The sequence below is a fragment of the Oncorhynchus clarkii genome, chromosome 6 (genome assembly GCF_045791955.1).
Source record: "Oncorhynchus clarkii lewisi isolate Uvic-CL-2024 chromosome 6, UVic_Ocla_1.0, whole genome shotgun sequence".
Classification (NCBI taxonomy): domain Eukaryota; kingdom Metazoa; phylum Chordata; class Actinopteri; order Salmoniformes; family Salmonidae; genus Oncorhynchus; species Oncorhynchus clarkii.
The window spans coordinates 32,831,292-32,855,888 of record NC_092152.1 but is presented as its reverse complement, the minus strand read 5'-3'; the positions used below and the strand labels follow the sequence as shown (position 1 = coordinate 32,855,888).

The 24,597-nt window shown below is 43.4% G+C and overlaps 1 protein-coding gene and 1 pseudogene across 1 annotated transcript; one reads left to right on the top strand and one right to left on the bottom strand.

Annotated features, from left to right (window-relative positions):
• The window catches only part of LOC139412359 (piggyBac transposable element-derived protein 4-like), a 41,041-nt pseudogene extending 22,146 nt beyond the window's left edge, over nt 1-18,895 (top strand).
• A 271-nt stretch (nt 18,896-19,166) lies between these two features.
• Nucleotides 19,167-24,030, bottom strand: LOC139411011 (serine/threonine-protein kinase PLK2-like). Its single transcript, XM_071156781.1, has 13 exons — nt 23,803-24,030; nt 23,539-23,646; nt 23,317-23,433; nt 23,019-23,148; nt 22,650-22,833; nt 22,323-22,521; nt 21,998-22,145; nt 21,642-21,733; nt 21,307-21,520; nt 20,935-21,094; nt 20,556-20,685; nt 20,189-20,299; nt 19,167-19,938 (listed from the first exon to the last, which is right to left on the bottom strand). Exons 1-13 carry the CDS (start codon nt 23,992-23,994, stop codon nt 19,747-19,749), a joined length of 1,977 nt encoding a protein of 658 aa, XP_071012882.1. The 5' UTR covers nt 23,995-24,030; the 3' UTR covers nt 19,167-19,746.
• Between the last annotated feature and the right edge of the window lie 567 nt (nt 24,031-24,597).

The window sequence follows — 24,597 nt, the reverse complement described above, 5'->3', positions numbered from 1 at the left end:
ATTGTCTGCTCACATGGTCAACAGTAAAGTTCCAGTCCTTATCTTATTCAGGGTGGATCATATTTGGCAAGAGAAATATGTGTGTAGATTTGTCAATAACAGGTGTCAATCCTATTTAAATTCAGTCTGTTCTGGTAAACACATACTGAAAGGAAAGGGGAATAATCTATCTGTGTTCATCAATTGATTTGGCCATGTTTGATGAGCCAGTAAAGTAGAGTGACTAACAGAACCTCCGGATGTATCCTTGTGCTTTGCTGGGGCTGGGTGGGAGAGTTGCCATGGAAACAACTGTGCTTCCTCCTCTCAGCTCAATTGCAGGCTAAGTGGAGTCAGCCGGTCTATTATCGGAAACTATTTATTGATTGATTTGCATCAACTGAGTTGTCAGATTGACTGTAAAGCAGTGCCCTTGACAGTTCTAACCAGATTTCCCTCCCGGCTACCCTTCACATGTCTCACTCATTTCCATGGCCCTCTGCTCTAGCCTTATGGCAGTCCACTCCACACAGGGAGCAACCAACGCTTTTCAGGCCAGCACTGAGAGTGGCCAAATGCACAATTAGATGTCATGAAGTTCTAGGAGGAGAAACTCAGCATTGTAACTGACCGCCCGGTCTAGATGCGATCCGTTCAGAGCAATATGTTATAATTAGGATTATGTAAGTTGTCTGTTTTTGTATAGCAATGACATCAGCAGGCCGAACAGTATTTTTAAAGAAAGGATGGTTAGATGACAGTTCTTGAGTATCCCAGTAAAGCTGTGTTTTCTCTTCAAATATTTTCCTTACCCAAAAACCAGTCTACAGAAGACTACATGCTCGAGAATTGAAATTCTCTTGTTGAATGTCCTTCCTGTTCTAAAGGCTTCTCTGCTTCTGTGTGTGCGTGTGCCTGTCTGTGTGTGTCTAGCTCTGAAATATCATGTCTGTCAGTCCTCACCAGGGTTTTGGAGAAAGCCTGAGGGGACCTCTCTCTCCCCAGATAGACGTCACCATGTGGGGCAGAGCTCTGGCCGTGCGTCTGTGTCGACCCTGGAGGGAGAAACACTGATAACATATCACATGGCATTTCCCTTTACTAGGGCTGTACCACGGGTCTGCAGAAATACCAGCCAGAGCCATTTCACTTAACTATCAGTTTGTTTGATGTACCTTGCTTTTGGATTGTTTAATTATGTAGAACCATCTGGCTGCTTTGAGTTGGCCCAGGAATTTCTCATGACCATGTAACTTGACCAGGAAAAACCTAGGAAAAACTCTGGCCCCTAATTCTAACTATAAGTCACATTGTAACTACACTGACATAGACTTGCCCACGGCTCATGTTCTGTTATTTAGTGTAGGGAAGGTGAGTGTTGACATGATTTTAATGGCTTGACGAAAACCACAGGGCTGTGTTAGCGACTTGTGGCGTTGTGGAAAATATGTCTGAAGCTCCAAGGAGAGGGAGGGAGTGACTGAGGGAGAGAGAGGGGGAGAAAAGAGAGAAATAGAAACGGATGGAGACTGGGCCATTTATCATCTAATGTAACAATATCACCACATTATTTCATGTACCCTAACCTTGTACACACAGTGAAAAGAGATTTGTTGCCTTGCAGTCATATTTGTAAACATCATCATTGCAGCAATACACTGGAGGACAGTTGGATTTACTGAACACTGAATGGTACATTATGCTTGTTTTCAAAAGTTGTCTGAAGTTACTGTGGAGTTACTCTGGACATTGACTGTGAGCAGAGCAGAGCCCAACATACCTCAAGGGGAGGTGCAGTGTGTGTGTGGGTCATCCCACACCTTGAAAGCTCCAGTGAGTCATGATATAGAGATCTCTGGTCCCCCGCCTCCGGAGTTCCCTCCACATGTGTTGTGAAGCACACCTCACCTCTAAGCCTTGTATTTAAACCCTTCTTTCACTAGGAACTTCAGTGTTAAATGCTCCACTAGTCTGTTTTTAGCCACACTCACAGCTAGCTGTGTTTCTCTGGAATGCCCCCGATCCCCGAGCGTACCGCCCATCTAGCTGCTCTGCTCCGTCCCAGTTGTTTCTCTCTATTGATCCCTCAGGCAGATGGAGGCTATTGGACGTGTGTTGGAGGAATTAGCGTTAGCTGTAAACACTGATACCTGCCACTGATAATTATGTTTGCTGTGTAATTGTCTGGCCAGATATCAAGCTAAATTGTATCCGTTTCTACCAGACAAACAATAATTGCCAAAGCCCAAATAGCCTTGAGCTGTGTGCTTTACTGCAAAAATATTGTGGTATCCAATTGATAGTTACAGTCTTGTCTCTTCGCTGCAACTCCCGTATGGACTCGGGAGAGGCGAAGGTCGAGAGTCGTGCATCCTCCGAAACATAACCCAACCAAGTTGCACTGCTTCTTGACACAATGCCCACTTAACCTGGAAGTCAGCCGCACTAATGTGTCGGAGGAAACACTGTACACCTGGCAACTGTGTCAGTGTGCACTGCGCCCGGCTGGCCATAGGAGTTGCTAGTGCGCAATGGAACAAGGACATCCCTGCCGGCCAAACCCTCCCCTATTCCGGACAACGATAGGCCAATTGTGCGCCATGGGTCTCCCCATGGGACGGACTGAGCCTGGACTCAAACCTAGAATCTCTAGTGGCACAGCTAGCACTGCGATGCAGTGGCTTAGACTACTGCGCCACTCAGGAGGTCTAGGAGGATGACTTGAAGTTAGCTTGACAGAATATGATTAAAACACAACATATTTCATGATGGCAAGAAATGGTGGAATGCCACTTCCACGTTAATGAATTAACGCATTAGAAGGTTGGTCTATCCACGCCCAACCACATGAGAAAAGTCTACTATGGTCTAAATCAGGGATCATCAACTAGATTCAGTTGAAGGATGATTTTTTCTTGAGCGGATGGTCAGGGGGCCGGAACATTATTACAAGTAATTTGTAGACTGTAAATTGACTTAGACTAAAACATAATCATTTCAAACCTTGCTTACATTTGTATATGATCACATACAGTATATCTCTTATGTGTGGAAATACTTTGGAAACGATTGCAAAAATGTTAATCAGTTGTTGCTGATTTGCTGGTGTTCTTACAGTCAAATTCGGGAATCCTGGTCCAAATACTGTAGTATTACTACACTGAACAAAAATCGAAACGCAAAATGTAAAGTGTTGGTCCCATGTTTCATGAGCTGAAATAAAAGATAACAAAAATGTTCCATATGCACAAAAAGCTTATTTCTTTCAAATTATGTGCACAACTGTGTTTACTCCTCTGTTAGTGAGCATTTCCCTCTCTGCCAAGATAATCCATTCACCTGACAGGTATGCCATATCAAGAAGCTGATTAAACAGCATGATCATTACACAGGTGCACCTTGTGCTGGGGACAATAAAAGGCCAAATGTGCAGTTTTGTCACATAACACAATGCCACCGATGTCTCAAGTTTTGAGGGAGCGTACAATTGGCATGGTGACTGCAGGAATGTCCACCAGAGCTGTTGCCAGAGAATTGAATGTTAATTTCTCTACGTCATTTTAGATAATTTGGCGGTATGTTTAACCAGCCTCACAACCGCAGACCACGTGTTTGGCGTTGTGTGGGTGAGCGGTTTGCTGATATTAACATTGTGAACAGAGTGCCCCATGGTGGCGGGTGAATTATTGAATGGGCAGGCACACGCTTTGGACAACAAATACAATTGCATTTTATTGATTGGCAATTTGAATGCACAGAGATACTGTGACAACATCCTGAGGACCATCGTCGTGCCATTCATCCTCCTCCATCACCTCATGTTTCAGCATGATAATGCACGGCTCCATGTCGCATTGATCTGTACACAATTCCTCGAAGCTGAAAATGTCTAGTTCTTCCATGGCCTGCAAACTCACCAGACATGACACCCATTGAGCATGTTTGGGATGCTCTGGGTCGACGTGTACGACAGCGTGTTCCAGTTCCCGCCAATATCCCTCAACTTCGCACAGCCAATGAAGAGGAGTGGGACAACCTTCCACAATCAACAGCCCGATCAACTCTATGCGAAGGAGATATGTCATGCTGCATGAGGCAAATGGTGGCCACACCAGATACTGACTGGTTTTCTGATCCACTCCCCTACCTTATTTTTTTAAGGTATCTGTAACCAACAGATGCATATCTGTATTCCCAGTCATTCTTCAAAGTAGCCACCCTTTGCCTTGATGACAGCTTTGAACACTCTTGGCATTCTCTCAACCAGCTTCACCTGGAATCCTTTTCCAACAGTCTTGAATGAGTTTCCACATATGTTGAGCACTTGTTGGCTGCTTTTCAATCACTCTGCGGTCCAACTCATCCCAAACCATCTCAATTGAATGGAGGTCGGGTGATTGTGGAGGCCAGGTCATCTGATGCAGCACTCTATCGCTATCTTTCTTGGTCAATAGCCCTTACACAGCCTGGAGGTGTGTTGGATCATTGTCCTGTTGAAAAGCAAATGATGGTCCCACTAAACGCAAACCAGATGGAATGGCGTATCGTTAGCCATGTTCGTTAAGTGTGCCATGAATTCTAAATAAAACACAGAGAGTGTTACCATTAAATCACCCCCACACCATCACACCTCCTCCTCCATGCTTCACGGTGGGAACCACACATACAGAGATTATCCGTTCACCTACTCTGCGTCTCACAAACACACGGCGGTTGGAACCAAAAATCTCAAATTTGGACCCATCAGACCAAAGGACAGATTTCCACCAGTCTGATGTCCATTGCTCATGTTTCTTGGACCAAGCAAGTCTCTTATTATTATTGATGTCCTTTAGTAGTGGTTTCTTTACAGCTATTCGACCATGAAGGCCTGATTCACACAGTCTCCTCTGAACAGTTGATGTTGCGATGTGTCTGTTACTTGAGCTCTGTGATTTATGAACTCAAATCAAATACATTTTATTTGTCACATACACATGGTTAGCAGATGTTAATGCGAGTGTAGCGAAATGCTTGTGCTTCTAGTTCCGACAATGCAGTAATAACCAACGAGTAATCTAACCTAACAATTCCAAAACTACTACCTTAAACACACAAGTGTAAAGGGATAAAGAATATGTACATAAAGATATATGAATGAGTGATGGTACAGAACGACATTGGCAAGATGCAGTAGATGGTATCGAGTACAGTATATACATATGAGATGAGTAATGTAGGGTATGTAAACAAAGTGGCATAGTTTGAAGTGGCTAGTGATACATGTATTACATAAAGATGCAGTAGATGATATAGAGTACAGTATATACATATACATATGAGATGAGTAATGTAGGGTATGTAAACATTATATTAAGTAGCATTGTTTAAAGTGGCTAGTGATATATTTTACATCAATTTCCATCAATTCCCATTATTAAAGTGGCTGGAGTTGAGTCAGTGTGTTGGCAGCAGCCACTCAATGTTAGTGGTGGCTGTTTAACAGTCTGATGGCCTTGAGATAGAAGCTGTTTTTCAGTCTGCATCTGTAGAAGTTTGTGAGTGCTTTTGGTGACAAGCCAAATTTCTTCAGCCTCCTGAGGTTGAAGAGGAGTCTTCTTCACGACGCTGTCTGTGTGGGTGGACCAATTCAGTTTGTCCGTGATGTGTACGCCGAGGAACTTACAACTTACTACCCTCTCCACTACTGTCCCATCGATGTGGATAGGGGGGTGCTCCCTCTGCTGTTTCCTGAAGTCCACAATCATCTCCTTTGTTTTGTTGACGTTGAGTGTGAGGTTATTCTCCTGACACCACACTCCGAGGGCCCTCACCTCCTCCCTATAGGCCGTCTCGTCGTTGTTGGTAATCAAGCCTACCACTGTAGTGTCGTCCGCAAACTTGATGATTGAGTTGGAGACGTGCATGGCCACGCAGTCGTGGGTGAACAGGGAGTACAAGAGAGGGCTCAGAACGCACCCTTCTGGGGCCCCAGTGTTGAGGATCAGCGTGGTGGAGATGTTGTTACCTACCCTCACCACCTGGGGGCGGCCCTTCAGAAAGTCCAGTGTGGTTGCGATTGCGTCGTCTGTGGACCTATTTGGGCGGTAAGCAAATTGGAGTGGGTCTAGGGTGTCAGGTAGGGTGGAGTTGATATGGTCCTTGACTAGTCTCTCAAAGCACTTCATGATGACGGAAGTGAGTGCTACGGGGCGGTAGTCGTTTAGCTCAGTTACCTTAGCTTTCTTGGGAACAGGGACAATGGTGGCCCTCTTGAAGCATGTGAGAACAGCAGACTGGGATAAGGATTGATTGAATATGTCCGTAAACACACCAGCCAGCTGGTCTGCGCATGCTCTGAGGACGCGGCTGGGGATGCCGTCTGGGCCTGCAGCCTTGCGAGGGTTAACACGTTTAAATGTTTTACTCACGTAGGCTGCAGTGAAGGAGAGACCACAGGTGTTGGTTGCGGGCCGGGTCAGTGGCACTGTATTCTCCTCAAAGCGGGCAAAAAAGTTATTTAGTCTTTTCTGGGAGTAAGACATTCTGGTCCGTGACAGGGCTGGTTTTCTTTTTGTAATCCGTGATTGACTGTAGACCCTGCCACACACGTCTTGTGTCTGAGACGTTGAAATGCGACGCTTAGCTTGTTTGATTGCCTTGTGGAGGGAATAGCTACACTGTTTGTATTCGGTCATATTTCTGGTTACCTTGCCCTGGTTAAAAGCAGTGGTTCGAGCTTTCAGTTCCACGCGAATGCTGCCATCAATCCCCGGTTTCTGGTTTGGGAATGTTTTAATCGTTGCTATGGGAACGACTTTGTCAATGCACTTTCTAATGAACTCACTCACCGAATCAGCGTATTCGTCAATGTTGTTGTTGGAAGCAATGCGGAACGCATCCCAATCCACGTGATCAAAGCAGTCTTGAAGCGTGGAATCAGATTGAACGGACCAGCGTTGAACAGACCTGAACGCGGGAGATTCTTGTTTTAGTTTCTGTCTGTAGGCAGGGAGCAACAAAATAGAGTCGTGGTCAGCTTTTCCGAAAGGAGGGTGGGGAAGGACCTTATATGCGTCGCGGAAGTTAGAATAGCAATGATCCAGGGTTTTAACAGCCCTGGTTGAGCAATCGATTTGCTGATACAATTTAGGGAGTCTTGTTTTCAGATTAGCCTTGTTAAAATCCCCAGCTACAATGAATGCAGCCTCAGGATATGTGGTTTCCAGTTTGCAAAGAGTCAAATAAAGTTTGTTCAGGGCCATCGATGTGTCTGCTTGGGGGGGAATATATGCGGCTGTGATTATAATCGAAGAGAATTCCATTGGTAGATAATGCGGTTGACATTTGATTGTGAGGAATTCTAAGTCAGGTGAACAGAAGGACTTGAGTTCCTGTATGTTGTTATGATCACACCACGTCTCGTTAATCATAAGGCATACCCCCCCGCCCCTCTTCTTACCAGAAAGATGGTTGTTTCTGCTAGCGTGATGCTGAAGAAACCAGCTGGCTGCACCGACTCCGATAGAGTCTCTCGAGTGAGCCATGTTTCCGTGAAGCAAAGAACGTTACAGTCTCTGATGTCTCTCTGGAATGCTACCCTTGCTCGGATTTCATCAACCTTGTTGTCAAGAGACTGGACATTGGCGAGTAGTATGCTAGGGAGTGGTGGGCGATGTGCCCGTCTCCGGAGCCTGACCAGAAGACCGCTTCGATTGCCTCTTTTACGACGTCGTTGTTTTGGGTCGCCGGCTGGGATCCGTTCTGTTGTCCTGGGTGGAAGGCAGAACACAGGATCCGCTTCGCGAAAGTCATATTCCTGGTCGTAATGATGGTGAGTTGACGTTGCTCTTATATTCAGTAGTTCTTCCCGACTGTATGTAATGAAACTTAAGATTACCTGGGGTACCAATGTAAGAAATAACACGTAAAAAAACAAAATACTGCATAGTTTCCTAGGAACGTGAAGCAAGGCGGCCATCTCTGTCGGCGCCGGTAACTCCTCTGCAGCAGAGGTAACTCTGGGTCTTCCTTTCCTCTGGCGATCCTCATGAGAGACAGTTTCATCATAGCGCTTGATGGTTTTTGCGACTGCACTTGAACAAACTTTAAAAGTTCTTGACATTTTCAGCATTGACTGACCTTCATGTCTTAAAGTAATGATGGACTGTCGTTTTTCTTTGCTTATTTGAGCTGTTCTTGCCATAATAGGGACTTGGTCTTTTATCAAATAGGGCTATCTTCTGTATACCACCCCTACCTGTTCACAACACAAGTGATTAGCTCAAACGCATCAAACAAATTAACTTTTAAGGCACACCTGTTCATTGAAATGCATTCCAGGTGACTACCTCATGAAGCTGGTTGAGAGAATGCCAATAGTGTGCAAAGCTGTCATCAAGGCAAAGGGTGGCTGCTTAGAAAACTCTCAAATATAAAATATATTTGATTTGTTAACCCTCCTGTTGTGTTCCGGTTGAATTGGACCGATTTACAAGTTTTCTCTCTGAAAAATGTAGTTAATTTTATCTGATTGTCATAAGGTTCCATGACTTTGTCCACACAGGGCATCTGAACACACAAAATACATTTAGATGATTTTCATTAAATGTTGGGTGTTTTATTTATCTTCTGTACACCTGTGGTGTTCCCGGTCATTAGAAATGAATGGGTGAGACTACAATTAGTGTATAAAATTGAGTTCAGGCACATGCCCATTCATCAGATGGACACACTTCCTATTCCAGACCCCCACATGAATGTGTGTTTGAGCACACACACACACACACACACACACACACACACACACACACACACACACACACACACACACACACACACACACACACACACACACACACACACACACACACACACACACACACACACACACACACACCTCACTCCCCTTCTTGGCTTCTTGGCTTGCTCACAATTCATTCTGTGGCAGCACAATGACCAAACGATATGCTGTATGTGAGGCTCTTGATCATATCTTTGATCATGACACTGGTGAGGAGGAGAGAGGCCAGGAAACTGACAGTGAAGATGCATTAGAGGAGGAAGTGTCTGAAGTTGAAGACAACACAGAATATGATCCAGACCAAGAGACAACCGATGTGGAACAATCCAGTGATGAGGAAGAGGGACCTGCTGAGGTTGTTGTTAAATTCCAGTCAAAGAATGGGAATTTGTCCTGGTCTTCATACCCACCTGAGAGGAGAGGTCAGCTGTCGGCTGAAAATGTTATCAGGATGACACCAGGGCCAACGAGATACGCCATATCCCGAGTTGATGACATAAAATCCTGCTTCGAACTGTTCCTGACAGAATCAATCGAAACTATAGTGATAAACATGACCAATTTGGAGGGGAGTTGCGTTTACAAAGACAACTGGAAGGAGGTAGACTGGACTGACGTCCAAGCAAATGTGGGTCTATTTATTTTGGCTGGTGGGATGCAGAGTCCGGTCGGGCAATTTTTAGTGCCACTATATCAATTCAGACATTTCACGTGTTGTCACGAGTGATTCGCTTTGACAACTGTAATACAAGACCAGGCCGCCGTCAACAAGACAAGCTGGCAGCGATCAGAGAGGTTTGGCACAAGTGGGTGGAGCGCCTGCCACTCATGTATAACCCAAGTCCAGACATCACAGTGGATGAGCGTCTGGTCGCTTTTAGGGGACACTGCCCATTCAAACAGTACATGCCAAGCAAACCGTCTACATACGGAATAAAGATATGGACAGCATGTGATGCCAGGACAAGTTATGCCCGGAACCTGCTGACAGTGTTCCCGAAAGGAACCAGGGAGAGCGGGTGGTCCTGGAAATGACTGCAGGTCTCCAGAGGCACAACATAACATGTGACAATTTCTTCACCTCGCATGCTCTTGGTCAGGAGCTGCTCTAAAAAAAAGGACCATGGTGTGGACGGTCAGAAGGAACAAGCCTGAGTTTCCTCCGGCCTTACTCACTACCAAGGACCAAGGACCAAGGATCGTTTTTCCTCTAAATTTGCTTTCACCGATACACACACTCTTGTGTCCTACTTCCCGAAGAAAAATAAGAATGTGCTCCTGATAACAACTCTGCACAGGGATGCCGCGGTGAGTACCAGGGAGGACAAGAAGCCCAACGCTGTCCTGGATTACAACAGGAACAAAGGGGGAGTTGACAACCTTGATAAGGTATGCTACTTTTAATCTTTCAAGTCTCATATACTTTCTTTTCTATTACTAGATTGTTTTATCTGCACCATAAAAATAAGACATGTTGTTGTTAGGGGAAATGCTCATTGAATTATTGAACAATATGGAGTCAATTCTATTCATTTGAATATGTAAATATACGTTTTGATGCAATTTTTCACATTACTATGCAAGACATGAAGTATCACTTGTATGTACTCATTATTTTATTTACTGATTGTTGCACTTTTGCAGGTTACTGGCACATACTCTTGTAAGAGGTTGATGGCACGTTGGCCCATGGTGGTGTTCTTCAACATCCTAGATGTATCGACCTACAACAGGTTTGTGGTGTGGATGGAGGTGAATCCAGGCTGGAAACACTCTACTCAACAAATTGGATTCAGTCTATCACAGTGCCATCCGTTTTGTCACCAAAGCCCCATACACTACCACCACTGCGACCTGTACGCTCTCGTTGGCTGGCCCTCGTTTCATACTCGTCGCCAAACCCACTGGCTCCAGGTCATCTACAAGTCTCTGCTAGGTCCCGCCTTACCTCAGCTCGCTGGTCACCATAGCAGCACCCACCCGTAGCACACACTCCAGCAGGTATATCTCACTGGTCACCCCCAAAGCCAATTCTTCCTTTGGCCGCCTGTCCTTCCAGTTATCTGCTGCCAATGACTGGAACTGCATAAACCACTTAAGCTGGAGACTCTTACGTACCTCCGTCACTAGCTTTAAGCACCAGCTGTCAGAGCAGCTCACAGATCACTGCACCTGTAAATAGCCCATCTGTAAATAGCCCATCCAATCTACCTTATCCCCCTACTGTATTTATTTATTTATCTTTGCACCCCAGTATCTCTTCTTGCACATTCATCTGCTGCACATTCTACCATTACAGTGTTTAATTGCTATATTGTAATTACTTCGCCACCATGGCCTATTTATTGCCTTACCTCCCTTATCCTACCTCATTTGCACTAGCTGTATATAGACTTTTCTACTGTATTATTGATTGTAACTTTGTTTATTCCAAGTGTAACTCTGTGTTGTTGTATGTGTCGAACTGCTTTGCTTTATCTTGGCCAAGTCGCAGTTGCAAATGAGAACTTATTCTCAACTAGCCTACCTGGTTAAATAAAGGTGAAATAAGAAAATACATGTAAAAAAGCATGGGAAATTCTTCAAGAGGAGACTATTCCTAGAAGAATTGGGGAAAGCCATGGTGGCACCCCTCATTTAAAGGCGCCTACACCTTCCTCGAACACCATCCTCTGCTGGATTGGTGAGAGATATACAAGGACCAGAAGCGAGATCTATGGCCGCCAGAGACAGAAGAGACAAAAGGAAGAGGTGCAATCTGTGTGCACCAGGAGATGTCAAAATGAGCATTAAGTGCCATAAATGCAGTGCATATATTTGCAAGGCACATGCAACAACCACCACGTATTGTCCAACATGTGCATGAGAACACACAAATTGTAACCACCATTGATTGCCAGATTGTGAACATTTGAATGTTTTTGTTATTGTTAGTAATACTGTTATTGTTACTGTTGTTCTTTAATGTGTTCAGACATTAATTTTGTAATATGGTAAAGTTTTCATGTGTAGTTTTGGGCCTATGTCCTTTCTTTACTAATAAAATCATAACGACCGAGAACATAACACGTTATTTTATGCCACTATTTAAACATTTGAAATGGTTTCAAAACAAATGTCCTTGTTAAATTTTGACACAAAGTAGTCTGTGATAAATAGCACAATATGTTTCATCTGAGTATTTGTTACAGTCAAAATAATCCATATATTATACTTTTTTTACTCAAAAAACAATTGTATGAGCTCAGGTCAATGAGGCCTACAGGCCATAAATAGCAAATAGAAGTTCAAAACTTGTAATGTTCACAAGAACTTAAGTTGATAAAAAGATCTAACACAACATTAGGTGATAATATATGTATTATTATGGATTTATAATCAGTTATAATGGGGCAGTCATTTTGGACCAGGAACACAGAATTAATTAACATGAAACTAACACAACAGGAGGTTTAAACACTTTTCTGGTTACTACATCATTCCATATATGTTATTTCATAGTTTTTATGTCTTCACTATTATTATACAATGTAGAAAATAGTAAAAAAAGAAAAACCCTTGAATGAGTAGGTGTGTCCAGACTTTTGACTGGTACTGTATATATGCAGTGCATTCGGAAAGTTTCAGACCGCTTGACTTTTTCCACATTTTGTTACATTACAGCCTTATTCTAAAATGGATTTAATACTTTGTCCCCCTCGTCAACCTACACACCCTACCCCATAATGACAAAGTGAAAACAGGTTTATTTATTTGGTTGCAAATGGAAAGAATGAAGAAAAATAAATTCATTATTTACATAAGTAAACTCCCCAAATACAGGTGTGCCAAGCGTATTGCATCATATAACGAAGAAGACTTGAGGCTGTAATCGCTGCCAAAGGTGATTCAACAAAGTACTGAGTAAAGGGTCAACTGTCAATTGTGGGACCTTATATAGACAGGTGTGTGACTTTCCAAATCATGTCCAATAATTTGAATTTACCACAGGTGGACTCCAATCAAGTTGTAGAAACATCTCAAGGATGATCAACAGGATGCACCTGAGCTCAATTTCAAGTATCATAGCAAAGCGTCTGAGGTATTAATATTAATAAGGTATTTCTGTTTTATAAATTTATAAATTTGAAAATATATAACATTTAAAATAAGCTTTCACTTTGTCATCATGGGGTATTGTTTGTAGATTGATGAGGAAAATGTTGTATTTAACAGGGTCTGAATAGTTTCCAAGTGCACTGTAATGGTCATGACAGTGTTATGACCATGTTATGACAAGTTATGTCAGCTGTTATGACGTATTAAGACATGCCGGCAGGTAACCTCGAGGTTTAGAGCATTTGACCAGTAACCAAAAGGTTGCTGGTTCAAATCCAAGAGACCATTAGGCGAACTATCTGTCGATGTCCCCTTTTTTTTAAACATAGTTTTTTTTAACCTTTATTTAACCAGGCAAGTCAGTTAAGAACAAATTCTTATTTTCAATGACGGCCTAGGAACAGTGGGTTAACTGCCTGTTCAGGGGCAGAACAACAGATTTGTACCTTGTCAGCTCGGGGATTTGAACTTGCAACCTTCCGGTTACTAGTCCAACGATAAATGTACATGTAAATAACGTGTTATGACGCTAGGTGTCAAGTAAAGTTTCACCAAGAATGGTATAGTAAGCACTACACAATCGGGAGGATACTACAGTCTATATCGTTCTACAGTATACTACCACATTCTAAAGTAAGCACTACATGATCGAGGGGTACTACAGTGTGGAGTATAGGATTCTGCAGTATACTACAAATTACTACAGTTTGCACTTTTGTAAGGGGTCCTTATTACAGTGTAATTACATGTGCAATTACACTGTAACAAGTATTATAGTTAACTGTAACAACCAGTAGTTACATAGTGATAACAACATGTAACTGGTAGTAATTGCAGTCTTTAATTACAGAGGTGTAACAATTAATACATGATACCATGCTTCTTACAAATGGGCAAGTTTCCATTAAATTCACAAATGTAGTGTTTTGTTTCTTCTCAGCTGCTTTCGACTCAGTAACAACTGTCACAAAGGTTGTGACCCCTCGTGGATGTGCTGTATGTCCGAGAGATTATGCTCAATAGGCTTTAATTACTTACTCATGAATGTGCACTTTTGAAAATATATCTCCACTCGATGTTATTGCTAGCACTTGCCACCAAAATTAAGTGTACTATCTGGGAAAAACACTATTTCAAAGGGTATTACATGTAATGTTTGCCTAAGTACAATGTAATTACTAGTTGTTACACAGGATTTAGCTAGTTAAAATTAAGTGTTTCTTGAGGGGTATTTACTTAGAATTAATGTGTACTTATACAGTACACTACTCATCCTGACAACCTGGCCCTCATTTAAAAGCTTCTGGAAGCGTGACACAAGATAAATAGATGCTGGTTTTTAGATAAATACTGCTTTTAGGCACGATGTTGTCTCCCTGGGAATCTGACCTCAAACTGTTTCCCTGCTATTGCTGCTGTGGCGTGTGTCCGTATGTGTGTGTGTGTGTGTTCTAATGCTATTGTAGAGACAGCCTAAGTTTGCCCAGACCTATTGGCAGAGGCTGTATTATGTTCAAATGCAGTGAAGCTACTACATGATTATGTTGGAAGAACAGGCCAGGCTTGTAACACACCGCTGTGTAACAACAGTAATGGGCTTTAGGCCAGGCTTGTAACACACCGCTGTGTAACAACAGTAATGGGCTTTAGGCCAGGCTTGTAACACACCGCTGTGTAACAACAGTAATGGGCTTTAGGCCAGGCTTGTAACACACCGCTGTGTAACAACAGTAATGGGCTTTAGGCCAGGCTTGTAACACACCGCTGTGTAACAACAGTAATGGGCTTTAGGCCAGGCTTGTAACACACCGCTGTGTAACAACAGTAATGGGCTTTAGGCCAGGCTTGTAACACACCGCTGTGTAACAACAGTAATGGTCTTTCTACCGGTTTGATTTATTCCTTTCTGTTTGTGTCTCTCTCAGCCTAGTACACAGTGTAACCGCAGGTCTCTCCTGAGGGATAGAAGATGGCTTCATTCACCGCTGTGATCAGTGACTTCTCTGGCAGTCAGTAGCCCGTGCCAGGCTGTTTTTTTGTTTGTTTGTTACCACATCTAATGAAGGTCATTGATTGTTGAGATCCTGTGACGGCAACAGAATCATTACTTGGGAGGACTGAGAGGAGAGGACATTTCAGGCAAGTTGCAAATCAATGTGCTGCTGAAACACAACTACAGTACAGTGTTCACAAATCACCTCCACAATGTATACAACAAGCTTGTTTAACACCAGTAAATGAATCCACCATTAACATTAATCACCCACCTCTGGAGAGTGATGGTCAGATGTAGCCAAGGTTAGCCTTCACACTATACAGTAGTTCTCACTATACTACATTATGCATATTCAGTCATGTCCACAGTGTTGTTCACTGAACTTATACCACAACATGTTAGATATCAGTAACACCCATCATCAGTCAGACAGCCTTCAAGGACATTGATCTTCTTGCCGTAAATACCCATGAACCATGATAGCTGTTATGACACTCCTATGGCAGGTTGTGTACTAAATCTCTTCAATTCATTCAACTGTAATAGATTTTTCATCTACAGCAGATGAGCTGTCAATCATCATATTTATCTGTCTGAAGTGTCAGTCAGTGGAGCTCAGAGGACACGTCTGTTGGGCTGAAGTTGGCATAGGTACAGTTCTCGGATCATCTTACCCTACTCGATTCTAAAACTGACCTTAAATTAGTGTCCAACTCAGTTTGGCATCGGGGATGATACCATCTTGCTGGCTGGATTAAGCAGGAATTGACCAATGGTTCCTCAAACAGATGAGTATTGGCAGACTGTCATGGCAGTGTGCGTCCTGCATACTTGTACCCATTTTACCAGCCCTGGTTCTCTTGCCTTAACAGGCCCACAGGGTAGAGCCAAGCCGAACAGCCATCCATGCTGCTGTGCCAAGCTGCATGAATTGTCAAGACTAGCTACATCAATTAGTCCTGTGTACCCTGTCAAATACCAGGAGATGGCACAGCTGAATTCTCACATCTGCTCTCTGACATGCAGAAGCTTGCTTGAATAGTTTACAATATGCATCATCTAGATTAAAGCCTATTCAATCTTTCACTCTTATTATGAGTGGAATGGTTTATATGAATGGTTTGTACTGTATGTCATCCTGGATTAGTTACCTTCGAGGTTCATCCAATATGATCAGAATGTGATTTTGAGAATCATTTGTCTGTCTTTATTCCACACACAATGGGTTAGGTCAAAACGAACCATTTTAAATGCAGTGTATTCAAGGTTTAAAAAGGCTTCTGAAGTTTGTAATTTCCACCTGAATTTTCAGACTTGAAAAGTGTATTAACCCCGTCAAAAATGCCCATACAAATCCACATATAATTCACATTTCCTGTCTCTGCAGGATCATTTTCCTGCTGTAAGCAAACTGGCACACTATTAAGATCCTACATAGGTATACGGCTCTGGTTCAAAGAATACCCAATTACATACAGCAGAGAGGAACTTAGTAATTGTTTCCTTCCCTCAGTGTGCACCAGTTTACAAAAGGGAGTGTACTGCGGCGGGGGAAGAAAGGTTCCCTATTTCCCTACTTACTGTTTGGTTTGGAACAATAATACTACCGTATAATATCTAATACTCAGAACTTGAATGAATTAAACATTGTCAAAGGCAGCTTTCTTCCTGGAGTCAGGGTATCAGCCTGTGGATATGCAGCACAGGTTGATTTAAACCTTTAAAGACTATTGTTGGGCATAGCAGCAATCAGTGGATTGTTAACGTCACAACGTTGGCCATAAACGGCAGTTAATGCACCTATTACCATGACTCACCTTCAAAATTATAGAGATGCTGGAACACACGGGAGAGTAGAAGAGAACATTTAAGACAATGGGAGAAAAAACACTCACAGCTGGGCTCATATACACTCATGCACTCACACAGAGCAACACACGCTAACACCCACACGGAGAAGCTAGCGGGCCAGTTTCATGGCCCTTCAAGTTTCACAGAGTTTGTCCTGACAAGTTTTGCTTTGACTACTGTGTTTTCTTCATCTGGCGGTCGATGAATGTGCATAACAGCTCAGCAACGTGAGTAATACTCATAGCTTTCTCAGTATGTTTGTGCCAATGTGGTGGGAGGCACCAACTACAAGGTTCCCTGACATTTGATTTGAAAGGGCCTTTTAATCCCCTGATATCCACCATGTATTGCTGTGAGAGAACATCAAGCAATATTTTTTTTAGAGCTGAAAACAGTTGACTTTTAAAGAAGCCGTGAGTCACACTTTCGCCCAGAGAGAACTTGTGACGATTGTTGAGGGAAAAGGATCCCTTTTGACACCCCCAGCTTAGGTCTCGCTCATGCTAAGCTTGTCTGCACTGGTTAGGATTTCTCTGCTGACAACATGACAGGAAGCAGCAGAAAACAGCTTGGGTCTAGAAGCTAAAACTGTTGCAGAATCTGAAGTAAAACACTTTTTTTTTGTCAAACACTGCGACTCCCCAGAACATCTTCTGAACTCGCTCTTTATGCGATGACTGAACACCATTGTCTAAATTGTTTTTTTAAAATTAGCTCTGCTCTGATGTAAATGATAAAAGTTAGTTAAGAAATCCTCTAAGATCGTGACACTGGACCTGTCTCTTATGCTGACTCAATGGGAGTTGGATGAAGTTGCCCCTAGAAGCTGATCTAAGGTCAGTTTGGTATTTGACCCTCTAATGGTTGAGGTTAGGATCAAATCAAATCAAATGTATTTATATAGCCCTTCTTACATCAGCTGATATATCAAAGTGCTGTACAGAAACCCAGCCTAAAAGGATGAAGCGGAGGGGGCATCTGATCTTAGATCTGTGCCAAACAATGAGGTTTCAACATGCAACTTCAACGTACTTTTCCTTCTAAGAAGGATGAGGTTTGCCTGAAATGTGTTTGGACGTGGAGAAGAGGGGGTATATTGGTCTTGGCATGCATGGCATGCATCTCTCATTTGACAGGGTTTATTTCTGTGACTCTGACCGAAGGATCCACTGACTCCAGAGGCTGTCGATGTCAAACTACATGATCTGAGATCTGGAAATGTCATAAATAATTGCTGTACTTGCACTTCCTGCCTTGTCTCGTTGTGTGTTCCTGTTTATGCATGAGGAGCATGTATAATTTACCTTCAGGACAGTCATTAAAGATGGATATCCAGGATGACAGGACAACCATTTTAAAGACGTCCCCTTTCAGCTGTAAATATCTCACGGTTCACTGACGCTCTCGGGCTCTGCACTTAATAATAGATCCTGTCAAATCCTGGTGGTAAATGTCAATGTTAAAACGCAATGACAGTGAAAGCTATTATTTTGGTTATCATTATCATTAATGCTATGCTAAGCTATGCCGGACATCTGTGAATGATCTTGTAAATGGACGGTGAGCTCCGTTATAAACAGAATGAGCCACGTTATGAAGAGGCAGACAGAGCTGAGGTCAGGAGAAGACGAGAAGAACCAAGACAAGGACCATGTTGCCACAACCACTGTATGTCTCTCGCTCTTACGTAACCAAAGTGCTTCCCGTAGAAATAGAATTCTAGTTTTACGGTGCTTCCATTACTTGAGCTACACCCATTTCTATGGACACAGAGTTAAGCCAGGTTAAATGAATTTGGTAGGATCTCTACGGGAAAGAGGAGTCAAACAGGAACATCACACGTTGATGTAATCATAACCTGGTCAACCACGGGGGGGGGGGGGGTTGTCCTTACAAAACAACTTTTCGTTTAAATGGCTATCAATTGAGAGAGTAAAAGATTAAACAATCTGACTATATAAATTCTGTATAAAAATTCAAGCATTACTTCTGTCCACCATCTCAACAACCAATTCAAGCAGCCGTTTCATGGGAGGAAATAGAAGTAGTGTGTTATTTTCCAGTTGCAATGCCAATGTGACAAATGTTGCAGTCTGAATCTTCTTCAAGCTTCCTCAGTGCAACAAAACGCTTTACCAGACCCGACTCAATTCTCTGTTCCCTGACAGGGGGGAGCTGGAAACCGCTGACATGATGGGACATTTGTGAAATGAAGGAATGTAAATGTGAGTGGAGAAAATAAATGTATCGCCTGAAGCTTTGTGGAATTCGTTCTGTCAGTATTTAAAAAGGACTTCATCAAAACACCAGGAAAACATTTCACCTGGGGAGAGTTTTACTCAGACAGGTTGTTTGTCTCTCTATGAATAGCAATCTTTGACAGTAAATGCTTGAAATTAAGCACTTAAAACCGATGAGGTGTGTGAGAACCTCAATAAGCCAGTCATATCATAGTACGTATTTTTTTGTAAAAGTTTTTTTATTTATTAAATAAATAATGCACTTTTGTACACAATAAGTTAATTATCAGAGTAATGGTTCTTCTTGTATGATCAACATCATCCTTCCCAGCCTAACACAGCCATGTCCATCTATCCTCAGAGAATGAATCACAGTCTAAGTTAATGTATCTTCACAAACACAGGCACCCCTGCCTCTGCTATGCAGAAGTGCTGTGTACATTAGTCGTCTAGTCCAGCTCCACTTACACCTGGAGCATCCATCAGCCCTTAGGGTTCTACTTTGATTAGAAAAACATCAACTTTATCTGGTCCCAGCCCAGTTCCCTTTCCACTTCCACACTTCCATCTTCCTCAAAATCGGATGGGTTTCACATTCGTACCTCCATCCCCTCATCATAACATCCAGTCTTCTTATCTTCCAATTATCAACATACAGATCAGCCCTTTCCAGAGTCTGTCCATCAAGATTCAGCTGCACCTCTGCTGATAGATTTGCAAAAGGTTACCAATCAGTAGTCCATCGCTTTACACAGGTCTGACCCCATACACTGTCCTTTCGCCTTGCACTTCTTTCTGGTTCAGTTGAAGCGCTGCAGCAGCATGTTGAGTGAGTACTCCATGCGTTGGCGCAGGTCTGCGGGGCAGCCGGAGGTGAGCAGGGAGCTCAGTCTGAAGGTGGAGGACACACGCTCCTCGTTGATGTATGTCAGCAAGTACTCCTCCCTCTGGGTGCACAGGATGATCTTAGTGTGGTCATGGTAGAAGTTGACCTGTTAGAGAAATATATGGATATGAATGGTTTAACAACGTCTTGACAGGATAGGACATGGAACAAATAGCATAGTACCAACATGTCTGGAGACATTAGACCCCTTTCGGGATACTAATGACAAGTGTGCCTGAAATGTGCCATTTTAGTTGTTCTGCTGGTTTACCGTAGCTGCACGGTGTCATGCATTTTCTTGGCTGAGTAATGTCTATTTTGGCTGTGATGATGATGATGATGATGAGTGTGTTTACCTGAAATGTGCCGTCATTGAAGAGCATCATGAGGGCACGGTCAGACTTGAGCCACTGCAGCAGGTAGAGTCTGGGCATGTGTGTGTCTGCCTGGCTAACCAGGTCCCCACCCTACACAGCAAACACAGGAACAGGTTCATCATTAGACTGAGAGAAGACTAGGAAAGAAAAGAGGTGGACGGAGGACAGGAAAGTATAGGAGGGTGGAGCAGAGCAGAGCAGTGAAAAAATTAGGAGATGGTAACAGTAGGAAGAAATTGAGAGGAAAGATAGAATAGAGAGGTTGCTGAATATAGGAACAGGAAAGGAAAAGAGAGGAGTAGAGGATGAGAGGAGAGGCTATAGAAGCTATATGGTGAAGACTTACATCCATCAGGTTCTCTTCCATGTAGTGGGCGAAGTACTTGAGGACGGTCACCTGACCTACAAAGTGCTCAGGGATGTCAGAGGTGGAGAACACAGAGCACTGACCCAACTCAGCATAGTAGTGGACAGTCCTACAGACAGAGAGAGAAGAGAGAGTTAACAACCGAAAACACCTGTTGGGCTTCTGAAGGACAAGACGCATGCGAAACAGATTGATTTTATTTATTTATCAGAGTATGGAAGCCTAAAGGACAAAAATACCTTCTCTGACTTTGTTTACTTTTACATCTGAAGCCGGGACTACTTTCCAGTACAGCCCAAACTATCTCCAACTAAGGTATGAGTGATATATTGTGTGATAAAGAGAACATAGTACGTACTTCTTGTCTGCGAGGAGGCTCATGTGTGTCCCGTTGTTGAACAAAACTCCCACTATGTGGTCGGAGAGCTGGTAGCCAAAGCCATACTTGTTGGAGTAGTCCACCCACTTAGTGACCCACTGCAGGTTACTGCCCTCTATCCCTTTAGGGAGGTCACCCGCTAGAGAGAGAGGGAGAGGAAAGGTAGTTGTGATTAAAACACAATTCAACCATATGCAATAACAAAGGGAGTCCCAATTATCATATAAGTTCCATTGGTGTTGGAATCATGTCTCTACATGGTAGTAAGTACTACAGTGTAATTACACTGTACCTGCCTAATGTCAACAAACGCAACTCTCATCCTCAGGATTATAAATGCATTAGGCTCACCTTTGGGCATGTTTTCCAGGCATCCCCTGAGAACGCTGGCAACTGTCTCAGCCACACTACCGGTGGTGCTGTCCTCAAGACATTCACTACTGCTGCTGCAGCTACCCAGACTGCCCCTGACAATAAGCCGTATGGGGTCTCGTGTCGTCGGGGGCAGGACCTCGGTTGACGGGGCGACCGGCCTCCCAGCAGATGGTGACAGTGGCCTTCCGTCCTGAGAGGAGGCGAAAGAGAGAGGGGTTAAATAACATAGCCTCACACTTTCCTTTCTCATGACTCAGCATTTCCTCATAAAATGACTTTCTATTTTCTTTTGATCATGACGATCACCTCACCTCAGTAATCGGTTTGGTCTGCTGGCTGATGACGGTCTTCTTCAGGTCATGTCGAAGCTTGTAGATCTCTTCTTCCTCTTTGGTGAGTTTATCTACCAGAGACAACACACAGTCAGCATTCATTCTGGATGGCCTCACCCTGCAGCCTCTCATTCAAACCGGATGTGTGATTAGCTAGGAAATTTGCCAAAAACTATCATGGTTAAATCTGTGGATTTATGACACCACAGCTTTTACCACCACTTGTTAATTAGCAAAAATGTTGAATTTCCTTTCATGCAGTAAACAAATACTGATTTATGAATTGGCGACATTGGCTAAAGCTGTCTGGCGAAGTGAATGATTGATATACTCACTCAGAGTCTCGTAGTATTTGACCTTGTCTCTTTTCCCGCCGAAGAGGGCGGCCGCTGCCTTCTTGAAGAAGCTCTTGGCAGGGCTGGAGACGTGGAAGTCTGGAGCAGAGTGGCAACAACTAGCAGGGAGACGCTCTGGCACAAAACCCTGAAAGGAGGGAGAGCGAGAGATGTTAAGAGAATAATGGACAACATTTACTTGAATAAAAACATTTCACAATATATAAGCAGGGTGTTAAAAAGGATGTTAAAAATAAACTAGGTTTGCAGTCTCATGCTCCATATGGTACAGAGAGAGTTAGAAAAAGGGGCTAAGCTAACTCACCTGTGTGAAGAATTCATGGCGCAGTATGTGGTCCAGGTGAGGTCTGTCCTCTGGGGTCTTGGCCAGGAGGCTGGAGATGAGCTGTTTGGCCTGGGGCGACAGGGAGGAGGGCAGGGAGTAACGCGCCTCCCGAATACATCTGTACGTCTCCTTCAGATTGGTGGTCTCAAACGGGGGTCTGCCCAGGAGCATGGTATACCTGCAGCACAGAGGAGCGGGAGAGACTTAGTTAGAGACTGGTTGTCATTACAGTGCATTTACATAGAGAAAGTCATTTTCCAGGGCCTTCTATTGACAAGAAATGTATAAATATAGTAGTGCACTCACATGACACAGCCCAGGGCCCAGACGTCCGACTCACAGCCATGGCCCTGCTTGTTGAGCACCTCAGGGGACAGGTAGTTGGGCGTCCCACAGATGGTCTTCTTCCTGTTCCCAGCAGACTCCAACTTGGCAGCCAGCCCAAAGTCTCCCACCTTCAGCTCCATCGACTCACTCACAAAGAAGTTACCTAGGAGTGGAGAATATTACAAATATTAAACCATTTACTGTATGTGAGTGATCAATAACACAAGGTGGTTGGTTTGCTGGTCATGACAAGTAAAGGTTGCAGGTTTGGATATCTATGCATATGGTGGTTGACCGATTTAACGACAAAGACTCTGGCTTCTATTGTGTGTCTTGCTAGATGCTTACCCAGTTTGAGGTCTCTGTGCAGGATCTCTTGCTCATGTAGGTACTTCAGCCCTGAGACGATCTGACGGAGGTAGTATCTCACTTCAGGCTCAGTGAGCACTTTGCGTGCCTTCAGGATGTGTGCCAAAGACTGCGCAAAGAGAACATGGGGGAGAATACATATTAGATCAGTCAAGGCAGTCAGCCAACTATGGAGAGTAAGAACATAGCTTTCACATTAGCCAGAGACATGACCGCCCGTTGAGGGCTGTGGTTTAGAAATAAAGGCTCACTATTTAAGTAGAACATTAACACTCACTCTTCTACTGCAGTATTCCAGGAGAATGTAGATGTTATCTTTGTCCTCGAAATGATGGTAAAAGTGCACGATGTGTTTATGGTGGAGAACTCTATGTAGCTCGATTTCCCTGTCAATCTATGGAGAAGAGATATAGTGATGATTAAAAGGAATGAATTAGATTTAGTATCAGTCTATATCGCTTTATAATAACACGAGATGAAGCGTGGCGAGCGCTCTTACCTTTTCCCGTTGGTGCGGTTTGGATACGCGCGTGTGGGGAATAATTTTCGCTGCGTAAACTTTACTCGTGGACAGGTCGGTCATCTCATAGCACTTGGCGAAACCTCCCTGAAAAGAAAATATCACAATCATATTGATAAGCTTATTTACCAACCTAATTCAAATTGTGCATGCTTTGGAATAACAATTCCCGAAGTGGACACCTAAAAATAATCATATTGTCTTGGCGTAATTTGCGTTGTGCTATAATTCACTGATGGCTACCTTTCCCAGAACTTTCCCACGGCAGTAACATTTCCCGCTGGCGTGATCCGTGACAATCCTCGCCATCTCCGCAGGTGCCAGACCGTGATCCTCCGTCCTCTTTCTCCGCAGTTCACAGGACCCCTGCAGTTTGGGCTCGCACATCCTGTTGATATTCGTCGGCTGTTCAGCGATATTCCTAAGTAATTCCATTGCGAGGCTGTGTCTTCCCTTCGCGTACTCTGAATGCAGTCTGGAGAGGCTGGGTGTTTGGGTTTATATGGAAGCACATGCCCTAGCTCTCTGACGTCACGCGTGAAAATCTTCTATATCAGGGGTTCCCAAACTCGGTCCTGCCCCCCCCCCACACAGCTGCTTATTGCCCTAGCAATACATGGTTGGGGGTGGGGGGGCTAACCTAGTATATGGTGAATTAGTCATAAAAACGAATGATTAAATCATGTGCTTTGTAAAGTATGTGCAGTAATACATGTGTTGTGAAAACAGATGCATTGCTACATCTTATAGAAATGCTACAAAGCTGTGAGTGTAAATGAAAACAACTATGGATCAAAAACTGTAAAATAAAAATGTATTTAAAAAATGAATACATCTATGGCTCTCTGCCACTCTAATCTTAATTAGAATCTCTAGCACCATCTGGTGGTTTTACAGTCCTCTGGGTTGAAATACAGTATTAGGATCTGACAGAATTTCAGAGCAGATTACCATAGTCCTTGCTTGGATGCTTTAGCCATCTCCTGGTCTTTGGATGGGGAGGAGATGGGGGCTTTGCACGTCCTACGTGCTTGTCTA